At 40.4% G+C, this 14,661-nt stretch overlaps 2 protein-coding genes across 12 annotated transcripts in view; one reads left to right on the top strand and one right to left on the bottom strand.

Annotated features, from left to right (window-relative positions):
- The window catches only part of MYNN (myoneurin), a 41,571-nt gene extending 32,446 nt beyond the window's left edge, over positions 1–9,125 (bottom strand). For 5 of the 11 annotated variants that reach the window (XR_014314377.1, XR_014314378.1, XR_014314379.1 and 2 more), the window contains exons 1-4: positions 8,057–8,728; positions 6,910–7,206; positions 1,126–1,919; positions 233–392 (exon numbers count right to left, since the gene is read on the bottom strand). Coding sequence is in view for 2 of the 11 variants with exons in the window: in XM_082741695.1 (XP_082597821.1) it covers positions 233–392; positions 1,126–1,919; positions 6,910–7,175 (1,220 nt within the window). In the remaining 9 variants the exon portion in view is untranslated. Of the gene's footprint in view, positions 1–232; positions 393–1,125; positions 1,920–6,909; positions 7,207–8,056 lie in introns of all 11 variants that reach the window. The other 6 variants (XR_014314373.1, XR_014314374.1, XR_014314375.1 and 3 more) reach the window with 3 other exon arrangements.
- Positions 9,126–11,584: 2,459 nt separating this feature from the next.
- On the top strand, positions 11,585–13,738 carry ACTRT3 (actin related protein T3). The gene is made up of 2 exons (XM_082695067.1): positions 11,585–11,888; positions 12,643–13,738. Exons 1-2 carry the CDS (start codon positions 11,689–11,691, stop codon positions 13,559–13,561), a joined length of 1,119 nt encoding a protein of 372 aa, XP_082551193.1. The 5' UTR covers positions 11,585–11,688; the 3' UTR covers positions 13,562–13,738.
- Positions 13,739–14,661: the final 923 nt, after the last annotated feature.

The raw sequence follows: 14,661 nt of genomic DNA, 5'->3' as shown, positions 1-14,661 counted from the left end.
CAAAATCTTATACAATCTAGATGCCCTATCACCATTCTAATCTTATGTCTCTCCCTTATTTATTCCTCTCCAGTCACTATGGCTTCCTTCTGGTTCCTTGACTATGTTAAGAAAATTTAATGGTGGAGCCACAATTAGAACTCTGTCCTGAGTGCTAATAAAGTAGGCTATTCCAAAGACTACGGTGAATAGCAGACTCAAAGACCAAACAACTCATTGTTTTGTTTTTTACCTTGCATGAATCTTGAGATTGCTAGAAGTTGCAAACTGTAAATTGCATACATCACATTTATAAGGTTTTTCCTCACCATGATGCATACGACTATGGAAGACCAGTTGGCATTTCTGAGCAAATCCTTTATCACACAATTCACATTTGTATGGCTTCTCACCTAAAAGAACAAGCAAATAAAATTTATATTTAAAAGGAGATATTGTTTGAGCTGCTTGAACCACATAAGCTTTCAAAAGAGTTCATCAACAGTACTATTTTCAGTATTCAGAAAATGTTAACTGCTAGAAGTAAAAAAAACAAATGGGATTTTTTTCCGGATTGTCTATTGAAAACATTAGTAGAATTAAAAGAAATCAGTGTTCTCATTTCATAATAGTGAAAGGTGATCAATGAGAGAAATACACATTGAATCTTAAAATGTACAAATCTAAGTGTACTGACAAAGGTTAACACAGAGGCTGAGGAATGAATGTGTGTGTAATTCTAAGAAACATGTTCAGAAGTTGACACTCTAGGAAGCAGAAGGTAAGATGGTTGGCGAAGTCTGAGAATTGTCCTGAGTTGTAACTACTTTTTATCAGTTCTCTTAATCTGTTTGTTAAATACTTAGCACGCTAGAATCAAGTTTGTGTTTATTGTAACTATGAGAGAAAATGGCACAAAGACCTCAAACATTAGGACTTCAGAGTGATCAGCAGCAATAAAACAAATAACCATTAAATACTTGGTCACAATTACAAATAAATTTTCAACAATCTAACATGCATTTGTGAATGCAAGTATATACCAAATGTTGGTCAAAAACAAGTCAACACTGCTTATTAATATGTTCTGTACAAAGATGTTATTTCAATATAAAAGCAATTTTATCTCCCACAAACCAGTCTTACCTGTATGAGTTCTTACATGCGTTTTCAGCTGGTTACACTGGGTAAATGCCTTTCCACACAAGTGGCAGACATAAGGTTTAACTCCTTTATGTATTCTCATATGCCTTCTCAAGCTGCTGGCTTCTGAGAACATTTTCCCACATGTGTTACACATTGGCTTGGCCTTGGAATACCTCTGATCCAGCTCTTCCCCAGAGCTCTCCAGCTCGTAAGAATTCTTGACACTGGCTATGTTAGACATAGAGTGTTCCTTTAGAGCACAGTTGGGTTGTGATTTTCCACGTTTCCGTTTCACTGTAACAGTCTGCACAATATCTTGTGCTGGAAAAGTATTTTCCACAACTGACGTCAACTCAAGTTCTGAATTATCATTTCTTTGTGAAACTTGATCTATTACAGGTGTGGATACTTTATTTGCATCTAAGAATAATTCAACAGACGCGTTCTCTAAAATGTCACTGGGATATTGCACTGTTTTATTCTGTCCTGTTTTCTGGGAGTTGAAGGCCTTCTTCTTCTTTTTAGTTTGAGATGACTTCTTTGCTAAAGCCCCTTGTTTAGGATTGGCCTGAACTAAATCTGTAGACAGTTCTGATTTTTCCCGACTGTTATAATCTCGTAAAGTAAGGAGACAAGTCTGTTGATTCAATTCAATGTTTCCAGTAATACTAGATATCTCTGTAGAAGAAGGATTAGCAATAAAAGCAAAATCTTCCATCTTTATTTTACATTTAGTGACCACCTCTTCCACCTTGAGATAGTCAGCAGCCTGGTGAATTTCTTTAACATTCCAACTGTAAGGAAACAAGGCTAAATGACAATATTCTGAACAAAGAAAAGCTATTTGTGAAAACAGAGCTGCACATAAATTTCAATGTCTTTTAAAAACCTAATGCAGCAAAATGATGAAAAAGGCATAACTAAAAGAACAAATTTACAAAAATTCATTCACTCATTCAGAATAACGTGTAGGCAAAAATCTCCAGTTTTGCAACTTGAAAAGATGTAAACAATTCGTTACATACTACATTATGTACCACTATGAGAAAATAAGATGTTAAATAATAACTGTGTGTTTTAAAAAATACTGGCAACACAAAAAGTAGCTGTTGGCAACTTATTGCCTCCTCTCATTCATCCTGAGGCCTATTCAGATACAACCATCTTTTGTGGACTGACAACAGCGAGTCTAAAAAATTACTTCCTGTCATCTTTCTATGCTCCCCTGTGAGGGACCTTAACTGTGCTTCTGAAACTTTCTCATGCCTGTGAGTCACCCAGGTATCTTGTTAAATGTAGATTCAGATTCTGTGGGGAGGTCTGTGGTGGGACCTAAGTGTCTGCGTTTCTAATATACCTGCTGGTGATGCCAATGCTGCTGGTTTACTGATTATACTTGGAAGGAACAAGGATTTAGAATGCACTCAGCTCTAACAATCCTCGTGTGTGTGTGTGACTCAACTCATGTTAGTTGGAGAGTCTGTCATTACTAGAATTATATAAAAAGACTTAAGTTCACCCAGTTCAACATTCCAGTCAATATTTACTAAGCATCTATCATGTGTGGTCCACTAAGAGGGATATTTAGAAATATCAGATAGTCCCTGCCCTTCAGAAGTTTATATTGCAAAGAAAAATTGTTTGATTTCTCTAGTACTGGCTCTGGCATTACAAGGTGAATTCATCACGGTAAGTCAGGACATTTAGGCACTTTGATTTTCTTAGCTATAAAATCTGAGAGTTGAGGGGTGCCTGGGTGGCTCAGTTGGTTAAATGTCTGCCTTCAGCTCAGGTCATGATCCTGAAAACCTGGAAGAGAGCCCCACATATGGCTCCCTGCTCAGCAGGGAGCCTGCTTCTCCCTCTTCCTCTGTGCTCTCTCCTTCCATCCCTCAAATAAATAAACAAAACCTTCATTTAAAAAAAATTTGAGGGGCGCCTGGGTGGCTCAGTGGGTTAAGCCGCTGCCTTCGGCTTAGGTCATGATCTCAGAGTCCTGGGATCGAGTCCCACATCGGGCTCTCTGCTCAGCGGACAGCCTGCTTCCCTCTCTCTCTCTCTCTGCCTGCCTCTCCATCTACTTGTGATTTCTCTCTGTCAAATAAATAAATAAAATCTTTAAAAAAAAAAAAAAAAAAAAAAAAAAAATTGAGAGTTGGGACACCTGGGTGGCTCAGTGGGTTAAGGCCTCTGCCTTCGACTCAGGTCATGATCCCAGGGTCCTGGGTTGAGCCCTGCATTGGGTTCTTTGCTCAGCGGCAAGCCTGCTTCACCACCCCCTCCCCCACTGCCTGCCTCTCTGCCTGCTTGTGAGCTCTGTCAAATAAATAAATAAAATCTTAAAAAAAAAAAAATCTGAGAATTGAGTAACTAATATAAAAATATGACCCTTTTAAGTATCTGCAAATAAATATACATACACACACAGAAACACACCCTCCAAGCAAACTTACTACTTGCCATTTCCCCCAAATAATATTAAACTCTTCAGAAAAAAATGTATTTTCCCTGTCCCCTCTTCATTATACATATAAACCAGAAAACGGTTTTAGTCACAGCTGATTAATATATAGTGCTATTAATACATCTTTAAAAAAAGAGTAAAATTTGAAATTAAAAATTAACTAGTGTCATAAATCACTCAGGTCTTCGAACATATACTACAATATCTATAGATCTCTATCCATTTTCTCATCATCTAATGAAAACTTCTTTCCTTCAAGTGCCACCTGTATGCTTCTTCTTTTTTTTTTTTTTTATTTAAGAAATTTGTCAGAGAGTGAGAACAAGCAGGAGAGGCAGGCAAAAGCAGGCTCCCTGCTGAGCAAAGAGCCCAATGTAGAGCTCAGTTCTAGGACCTGGGTGTCCCTGTTTCTTCTTTTTTAATTTAACATTACACTGGCTTTTTAAAAATTGCCTTTCTTATATATATAATCATTTTTCAGCTCATTACAGATTAAGTAGGTTGATAGGCCAGTTTGGAAACCTAATCACAAGTTTAGGGAACATTTTATTTTCTGGGAAAATATACCCTGAGTTCCTAAACATACTATAAACTCTTGGAATATAACCTACTTGCAAATGGAGTCTTTTCCCTAGATAAGAAAACATTACCTAAAGACTTCTTATGTCCCTCAGTTATAATTTTGGAATATATAACAAATGATCTTTATAATGAAGTTAATTCTCTATTTGCAAAGATAAAGCACAAATGCTCCAAATATAAACACAATCTTGTTCATCTTTTATACAAAGTATTTTGTTTTTGCCACATATACAGTAGCATTAACACTTTCTAAAAATGTTATGCTTTTCCTTAAGCATGTTTATTAATTTTGTTACAGTCTATTATTAAATTATAATAAATGAGAAATACCACTAGAACAAAACCAAATTTATCACTCATTATACTAAGGCCTCCAATTATAATTGTGACTTAGTGTTCCATAAAATGAACCACCAAACACATAACAAGGTCTGGTAGCATTTAAGCCCAACACAAATTGGCACATTAATTGTTCAGTACTGATACAGTATTTCATACCAATTATTCATCTATTTCATAGACAGCCTATAATCTCAGTTACGGTTAAGAGAACCAATCAGCATCTGTTCACATCAATAACTGCTTTTGTTTACAAGCATGAAGTTACAGTGCTTGCAAACTTGCTTTCATCTTTTAAACAGTCACTGAAAGTCATTTAACTACACAGTGCCAGATATATGGCTAAACACTTTACATGAACAGTTCATTTAATTCTTAGGACATGTCTATGCAATCCGTAATAATTCATTTTACATACAAATGAAGGCTAAGAGGTCCAAAAAAAGCTAACTTGTACAAGATCACAGTGTGTTAAAACTACGATTTGATCAAGGAAATCTGGCTCATGAGTCCACTTAATTCTTTATTTTTTTTTCCACTAAATTTAATCACTAAGTTATATACAGACTTTCTACTTTTGATGTAAGCCTTCTCACATCTGTGGCTGGGCTCAAACAACTAGTTCCCAGGAAAGGTATGTACCAAAAAATCTTAATTTGAAATTAAAAATTAACTAGTGTCATAAATCACTCAGATCTTCAAACATATACTACAATATCTATAGATCTCTATCCATTTGCCAAGAGCAAAAATCTGGCTCTTTTCACATTGGTCCTTTGCATGAAGGCTCAAAGTAAGATGCTCTTCAGTGTGTTCAAATCAATTCAAGATTGTTCTGGAAAAGTTAATTGAGAAAGGGAAACTACTAAATTGAAGATCAACCCAAATTCACTAGTTTTATGGTTATTTTATATTACATATTCTAAATATTTAAGTAAGAGGCACCTGTAGAGTCAACTATTCAGTAAGTTTAAATAATCTGTCATGTGGGTTAATCTATGACACTGGTCTGTTCCTTTAATCAATTCATATAGAACTGACTCAAAGATGTCATCACCCCAAAATTTAAAAATAATTCCAAACAGTACAAATGTTTTCTTTTCAAAAGGATTAAGGAACATCCTGCTTCTAGCTTTTTAAAGAATAAGCTGCAGTGTAAAACAGAGAGAGGGATTCTGCTTACTGTGTTATGTGTATATATATAGTGTATATATATAGAGAGAGAGATCATCTAGAAAAGAATGAATGAATATTTAATCGAAATGTTAACAATGATTATCAGTGGGTGGCAGAATTTCAGGTGTTTCCTTTTGGCTTCTTTCCTAATTCTCCAAAAATTGTGGAATTAAAGGAAGAGGAGAGTAGAAAAGGGTAGATAAATGAAACTAATGTTCATCAGGAGGAGGGCCTTCAAGTAAATCCTTGATCTTTACAGTAACACCAAGGTAGTTATTACCATCTCACTTTTACAGATGGGGAAACTGAGGCCCTCAGAGGTTGCATCTTGCTCAGAGACACAGTGACTGACAGGATAGACCTAACTCTAAAGCCCATAATATTTTCATGTCAGATTATGATCTAGTCATGTTCACACTTTCATAAGAGATAAAGAAAACAGGAGTAATTTGATAGGTTTCTCTTCCACCTCCACATTTCCCTCCACAACTAATAAATGCATTAGTATTAAACTTAATTATGTAGTTCACTATGCATGGGAGACACACAGCACCTACATTATCAAATTCCTCAGAATCTACTTCTTGTTAGTGCAGTGAGAGCATTAAACATTTCAAAAAAGCATTCTAGCACCTCAGATCTGATTTAAGCATTAGCACTGATAGCTTTACAGAGATAAAAGGAACCACTGCCATTTACGCTCCAAGGAAATTATTTTTCTGAAACAAGATCAGGAAGAGGTCCTGCACATTGCTATCTATGGTTAGAAATGGGAGTATTACCAAATGAACAGAGGCTTATCCTTCTTTCTTCATCTATACTCCCTTACCTCCACCACCATAAGAGGTAGGGGATAGAGTGAGAGAGGGAGAAGAGCAGAGGTACATAAAGACCAAAGAAACTGGAATTCACTTAGAATTCATTGTATATGTTCCTCATGTTTTCATAACTGAAATCACAGGCTTTATTTCAGTAGATAAATCAAATGTGTCAGAAACAAGGCTTTAATCTTATTAACGCCTGTGCCTTTTGTGCTTAAGAAATGCAGTCTGTTCACCCCAAATCAGTAATACTGACTTCTTTATTAAAAACAACAATAGTATTGTACACATGACTATAAGAAGACTCCAAGTTAAGGGACTGAATGGAAAAAATACAAGTCTACTTTATCCCCACAGAATGCTGACTAGCTTTTATAAGTGAAAATAAAATGTGTACTTTACCTGTCAAGATTTAAAGTTCCTGTGTATATGAACTCCAACAGTTTCTGAAATCCATCAGCCTTCACCTGACTCTGATCAAGAAACACATTGTTCTCAGAAGTGCTTCTGTAGATTGCACCAAAATACTCACTAAATGAGGCAAGCACATTTCTATGAGCTTTAAACTGGAATTCCCCAATCACCACAGTGCAGTCACAAAGAAAACCTGCTTCCCGCTGTTTGTTCAGTCTCTCTAAAAGGTGCTCACAGTGGTGCGAATACTGCATTTTGGTATCAGAATGGAATTTTACCCTTGTTCTAAAAGACAAAAAGAAATAGCAAGTCAGTAACCCTAAGTTTTCATCAAACATCTCACCCAAGCAATTGGTAAGGGGAGAAGGGACATGGGACAGAACATGGACAAAAACAAAGTCAGTTCTCATTTACTGCCTCCCCCAACGAAAATTCTTATCAAACAGAATAGTTTAAAATGCTGAAGGGTAAGTTCCTGTCTATGTTACATCTTGGACAACTAACACAATCCTTGGGTCACATAAATAAATGGCGATAAATGAAAACACTTGCATGACCTGAAAAAAAAAAAACCGCAAAATTTCACGCTTTTGCAGAAATAGAACCTTCAGACTTTCAAGCTCAGTTCGCACGCACATGCTGGGGAAAAAAGACAACAAACCACTAAGAAATGACCCCCTTTGAACAGATGGCGAAAAAACACGGTATGAGTTCTTTAAAATTGCTCTCAAATCACTAAAGCAGTTAGTTTCCGTAGTGCACAGCTGCTTTAAAACGCCAAGTGGGTACCCAGGCGCGGAGAATGAGCAGAGCCAAGAGTTGTCAAGGTTCCGTCACTCGCCCGGAGGAAGCCACACCCCCTTTCTTCCCACTTCTCCATTCCCGACCGCAACGGAGAGTGACAACCAAAGCCAACGTCTCCCGGCTTGTGCCGCACTGCCCTTCGCCCAGCTCCCACTACCTCCAGTTCCCACAGCAGAGGTTGTGGCCAAGGCCAACATCGGGCTGCCTCCTCGAGCTTTCCACGTTAATACCTTCTCCCCGACCTGAACTGGAACTCCAAAAAGAGTGCCCTCCGATGGCCCAGGGTCTAGAGAGTGGGACTGGCAATCTAAGGGGTGAAAAAAGAACTCACCTAAAGCAAACCAAAGGGGAACAGTTTCTTCACGCTCTCTCCGCCATCTTGGAAGGACGTCACCGCGCCCCGCTCCGCCTCTTCCTTTTTTCTCTACGAAGACATCATATCCGGCCCGTGCATTCCATGGAAACGCAGGAGGCTCTGGGACTGTGGAGGTCCGAGCCTGGCGAGGACCGGCCAGTGTGGTCCGGAAATTCCACTCCTCAGCATAGTAGGGCCCCCCGCGAAACCGCAAACGTCATGAATACGGGACTTAAGGCTTTTTCACAGCGCCGCGCTTGTCTTCCTCATTCTGAACATTGTGGTCGGCCGTCGGCATCTCTTCGACGGCCCGCGGTTGGGCTGCACCTCTCCGAGGCCCTCTTTCCAGGAGCCAGAGTGTGCACTGCATGCTGGGGCTTGTAGTTCCTCTTCTTCTCCCATCATCCTCCCCTTCCTCGGGACCCCGCGAGTGCAGGCAGCTTGTGTACTTAGGCTCCTGGCCGTGGGAGATTTTCAAGCTGAGACAGATCACCCCTTTTCAGTTTACGTACCCGAAAGCTCTTGGGACCCCCCTGGGTTTGGTTTGCATCAGCCGACTGCAGCTTAGTTTCCAGGATATCCTTACCTGTTACAAGTCTGAGATGCAGCAAAGCGGAGCAAAGCAGTAGGGTACACTGGGCACGCGCAACATTGCAGGAAGGTGGGCTTTATACCGGAAGAGGTTCTGCGTCTGGACCAGGAAAATTTTAATATAATAATTTACATCGAATGCAGATTTTGTACAGTGAAGGAAAAGGATGCCAGATATCTGCGTAACATACAAACGTTAATATGTTAGTTAATAAGTTAGTATGTTAGGGTGAATTTCCCCCTAGTTTTTGGTGGGCGTCATAAGCCTCAGAAAAACAAAACTTCATTTTTTCTTGTTAAAAGTTGTGTCAGGGGCGCCTGGGTGACTCAGTCGTTAGGCGCCTGCCTTCAGCTCAAGTCCTGGTCCCAGGGTCCTGGGATCGAGCTCCGCATCGGGCTTCCTGCCCGGCGGGAAACCTGCATTCCCTCTTCTACTCCCCCAGCTCCTGTTCCTGTCCTGGCTGTTTCTCTGCCAAATAAATAAAATACTAAAAAAAAAAAAAAAAAAAAAAAAAAAAAAAAAAGTAGTGTCAGGACTTTTGGATATTTACTTATGATTTCGTTTTAAAGGACAGCAACTGGAATTTATTCGTTTCTTCCGAGATTTTTCCAATCACATTGTTTCCTCTTTAGCTTCTTTTCTCTCGTCTGTAAAAATCATATTTGTGGATAAAGTCACTATCATTATGTTTATAACAGGAAAAAGCTGAGTTGGGTTCTTGATTTCATCTTTCTTATTTCTTTTATATTTTGTCGGAACCCTTTTCAGTAGAAATAGTTATGAGTCTACCAGGTGTTAAGCGTAACACCAACTATGCATAGTATGAGTAATATATGGTCTCTTGGCGTTTAGGGGAATTTGCAATCTGAAGGGGAGAACTAATGGAAAATTAAATAACTTGTAATACAAAGAATGCTCAGGAGGCAACAGGGCTAACAGTTTTTAACACCGTGTTTGCGCTCCTCTCTAGGTTGTACATTACATTATTTATCAGTAGTTGTTTGGGAGTTGAAATTTTTTTTTTTTCTAATTTTGAAACATTTCTGCGTCTCCAGTGGTCTGTGAAAACATTTGCTGAATAAAATAACCAAGGTGAAAGTTCAAATTTATACTGTTCCACAAGTTTGTATTTAGATTGTCTTTTAGAAAGCTAGATTGGTAAAAGTGACACGGCCCTGTTTGAGGGAACCCGGTAGTAAAGAAAAATGTACAGCACTTGTTTCCGCCCGGTTTCGAACCGGGGACCTTTCGCGTGTTAGGCGAACGTGATAACCACTACACTACGGAAACTTCGCTGGCTTGTCAGCTTCAGAATGGCCTAGATATGGATGTAGTTCCATGGACTTCCCGGCACTTAAAGCAGTACTAAGGTAGCTTTTATAGAAAAAGATACAAACAAACAGAAAAGGAAAAATGACTACACTTTTAATTGTGTGATGCTGAAAGTATTTTGAAAGTTGGAATTTGCGTGCGATCCACCCCCCCCCCCGCCCCCCGCCCCCGGCTCCTAGGGACGGACCGCTGCAGAAACCAGGCACTGGCTCCTTGCACTTCCTTTTGGTACACTCTCTTCTGTGGGAAAGAAATGTTTTATTTGGCATTCTCTCCCCGCCACGCAGTGCTGAGAAGCCCGGGGCAAGTGCGGGGCTTCGTTGGAGTCCCCCTTCTTGCAGTGGTCTGCAGCAGCAAACGCCACCTCTGTTACTTGGTAACTTGACCCTTCCAGCCTCTGGTGGAAGGATGGGCTTTTTTGAATTTCCTCCCCTGCTCTCATAGACCAACCAGAGGTCCGAACTTATCTACTTTAAAATTCTCTACACAGTGTGTAGAATTAAGGGGATAAAAAAAAATCAAACACCAAGATGCACTTTTTGGCACGCAGTGTACTTAAATTATTCTAATCTTGCACTTCACATGACCGAGGGAATATCACTTTTCTTGTAAACAGGCAGGCACGTCCTTATGCCTAAAAATCAAGTATTTTTAGGAAATGAGAATGACCTTACATATCACACAAGGGATAACCAGCTGAGATTCTTAAAAATCAATCAATCAAAAGAAAAAAAAAAAAAAGCAAGTCTCTACCATTTTGGTTTTGAGTACATTTTGCTTAGAAACTGCAGGAAAGAAACACAACAAAGTATTTGCCCATCATATAGAAACAATAATAAAAGTATATAAGACCCACTTTTTTTTTCTTTCAAGATTTTATTTAAATTCAAGTTAGTTTACATATATTATAGTATCAGTTTCAGGGGCAGAATTTAGTGATTCATCTGTTGCACATAACACCCAGTGCTCATTATATCACCCAATTATCCCATCCCTCCCCCCCCAGCACCTCTCAGTTTGTTTCCTATATTTAAGAGTGTCTTAAGGTTTGCTTCCCTGTCTTTACCTTATTTCATTTTTCCTTCCCTTCCCCTTTGTTCATCTGTATAAAACCCACGTTAAATCACAGCATTTTTTTTTCCTTTTTCTTTTCATAAGTTGAGGGTTTCAGAAGCTTCTTCTGAAATTCAGCTTCTTCGACAACTTTCCCCTGTTTCTCTCCACCTTTTCCTACTTTCAAGGGCACATTCCAGAGCTTTCCATGGACAGATGCCTATTAGGCGGAATTTAAAGCCTTTGGAAAAGAAAATTGTTTTCATGGCCCACCCAGGTATTAGAGAAAGCCACTTGTAAAGGGCTAGATTTGTATCTTCAGGGAAGAAAGTTGGGTTTTCCTGATACTGGCATCCCTGGATTCCAGGGGGTGGCAAGTGACCCAGCCCCCGTGAGAGGCAATCGGTGGGCAGTACTTTGGAGAGTCAATGGGCCAGGCCTCTCCCTGCCCCCTGCGCGCCCTGGCCAGGGCGCAGGCCTAGTGGGGCAGGCCGGGGCCTTTGTGACGCGACGTTCCAGGCGGTGGGTCTGTTAACTCTGTCCAGGGCCTGTGCCCCGCACTTTCCGCCCCACTGGCGCAGCCCACAGGCAGGGTGGCCGGTGTGGCCAGGCGACAGGAGGCAGCGGCGGCATGAGCTACTACCAGCTACCAGTGGTGATCGACAACGGCTCGGGAATGATCAAGGCGGGCCTGGCTGGCTCGCGGGAACCCCAGTTTGTATACCCGAATATTATTGGCCGAGCCAAAGGCCAGAACTGGGAGGCCAAGAGCGCGCTAGAACTGTGTGTGGGCGATGAGGCGCAGGAAAGAAGACACTCACTGTCCATCAGGTATGGCCTTCTCCCAGCAGGCAGGACCCACTAGGGGCAGTGGGAATCCAGATGAGGGGCTCAAAGATGCGAGGATATGGAAATGAGGAACAGGAAAGTTTCAGCCCCGCTGGTGCAGGCCACAAATCTCCAAGGGGTGCTAAACATCCAAGAGTGAACATCACTTGCTCTCGGTATCTAAACAGATGTATTCAAATGTATAAAGTTATTCATAAAATATAAGTTCATTAAGAATATCACTTAATTCATAGTACCCTCATCATGTGGGTTTAATTAATTGATTTTAAAACTGTACTATTATGTAAAGATTCCCTGATTTTTAAAAAAAAAGATTTTTGTGGGGGCGCCTGGGTGTCTCAGATGTTAAGCATCTGCCTCCCACTGGGGTCATGATCCTGGTCCGGGGATCAGCCCTTCATAGGCTCCCTGATCCCAGGGAAGCCTGCTTCTCGCTCTCCCACTCCCCGTGCTGTGTTCTCTCTGTGGCTGTGTCTCTCTCTGCCAAATAAATAAAATCTTAAAAAAAAAAAAAAGGATTATTTGTCTTCTGAAGGTGGGAAAAATGGAAATCAACAAAAATTGCGGAGGAAGAGAGTAGCTATGCTAACTGTTGCTGGCAGTTACCTTTTCTGACTGGCAGTCACTGCCCTAGAAAAATTAAAAGCTGTCATTGTAAAAAAACAAAAACAAAAACAAACAACAAAAAACAAAATAGCAAAACCTGCTGCCATTTATCTTATTGCTTTTCCTACAGCTACCCAGTGGAGCGTGGTCTGGTTACTTCCTGGGGAGACATGGAAATCATGTGGAAGCATATCTATGATCATAATCTGAAGCTAAAGGCCTGTGATGGCCCAGTCTTGATTACCGAGCCAGCACTGAACCCACTGGTGAACCGGCAACAGATCACTGAAGTGTTTTTTGAGCATTTGCAGGTTCCTGCCTTCTATATGTGCATCCAAGGGGTGCTTGCTCTCTTTGCCGCTGGCTTCACAACTGGCTTTGTGTTGAATTCAGGTGCTGGAGTGACCCAGTGTGTGCCCATCTTCGAGGGTTACTGTCTGCCTCATGGCGTCCAGCAGCTAGATCTGGCAGGCCTTGACCTCACCAACTACCTCATGATGCTGTTGAAGGACCATGGCATCATGTTGCTTAGTACTGCAGACAGAAAGATTGTTGCAGACATTAAGGAAACCTCTTGTTATGTGGTAATGAACTATGAAGAGGAAATGGCCAAGAATCCTGAGTCTGTAGAGAAAGTTTACCACCTGCCTGATGGAAAGATGATCAAGCTCCATGACCAGCTCTTTCATTGTCCAGAGGCCCTCTTCTCTCCACATCTTATGAACCTTGATACCCCTGGCATCGATAAGTTGTGTTTCAGCAGCATAATGAAATGCGATACGGACCTGAGGAATTCGTTTTTCTCTAATATTGTCCTTGCTGGGGGATCAACCTCTTTCCCTGGTTTGGACAAGCGGCTAGTTAAAGATATAGCAAATATGGTACCTGCCAATACGCCTGTGCAGGTTACAGCTCCCCCAGAAAGGAAACTGTCAGTGTGGATGGGAGGCTCTATTCTTGCATCCCTGTCTGCCTTCCAGGACATGTGGATCACCGAGGCCGAGTTTAAAGAAGTTGGACCCAACATAGTACATCAAAGATGCTTCTGAATACAGATGAAATGGTTAGAAAAAAATGTTTTGAGTATTTGTGACAGAAAACTGTATATTATAAGTACCTGGGGGAACAGGAAGTATTTGAATTATTGGACTGTCCATGTCTCTTGCATTTCTATGTTGGGGGAAAATAATGGTAAACCATTGAGTAGAGCCAAATTAAATGCTAGAGGAAACTATTCTTGACCTTGGAGATCTTGTACTTCCTTTGGAAAAAGAATAATTTGTAGTACAACATGTGTGCCAAATGAGTGATATAGATTTAAGTTTATTAAGGTTTATGGAAAGAAGGTGGTTGTGAGGAAAGATTTTATAGCAAAGGTATGCCATCATGAATGGGGTGGCATTAGAATGGGTGTGTGGTAGAGGAGGAGGAAGAGGGCAGATATCCAGAAAAGCATAATGGAAAAGAGCCAGGGTCTCCGGACGAGAATGAACAAAGCATATTCAAAGCACGCTTACCAGACTGGTGGTAGTGAAACGAAGGTCTCACAGGGAACAGGCTAAGAACAAGTCTTCGTGTTAAATGTCCCATAGAAAGAGGGGAATAATTAAAGACAAAAAGCAGGAGACACAGGAAATTAAGATGAATGTGGTTGTAGGCTGGAAGATAAATTGGACTGGGAAGGCCCTGGAGATTTGATCAGTTAATTTATTAGTCTAGATATAAAGTAGTCAAGTTTTATACTCAAGATTATAGGCAATAGGAATTAAAAAGAAGAAATTGCAAAAAACTGACAAGTCTTGGTGTCAAATTAGATATGAATGGTAGAAGAAAGGTGTAAAATGACCTGGGTTCCTGATAATGATGGCACTATTAACATAAGTATTTCATATCTGCTCTATACACTGCACTGTGCTAAGTGCAATGAATGCTCAATTAGGAGTCAGAGCCTTTCCTTAAGAAGCCAGCAGTCTAGTATTAGAGGTGAAATTTTTACCTTAATTATAGTAATACTGGATAGAAGTGATTTAATGTTCTCAGAGAAATATGAAATGCTCTGGGGCTCAACGGAGGGAAATACCTTGAAGGCTCATGGTAGACTTTTCTAGTAGACTTAGGTTTGGGGCTGGGCTTGAAAGACAGCTGGAAC

Source organism: Mustela nivalis (assembly GCF_964662115.1).
Source record: "Mustela nivalis genome assembly, chromosome: 1".
NCBI classification, from domain to species: Eukaryota; Metazoa; Chordata; class Mammalia; order Carnivora; family Mustelidae; genus Mustela; species Mustela nivalis.
The sequence above is the reverse complement of the archived record's forward strand: the minus strand, read 5'-3'. Positions and strand labels throughout refer to the sequence as shown.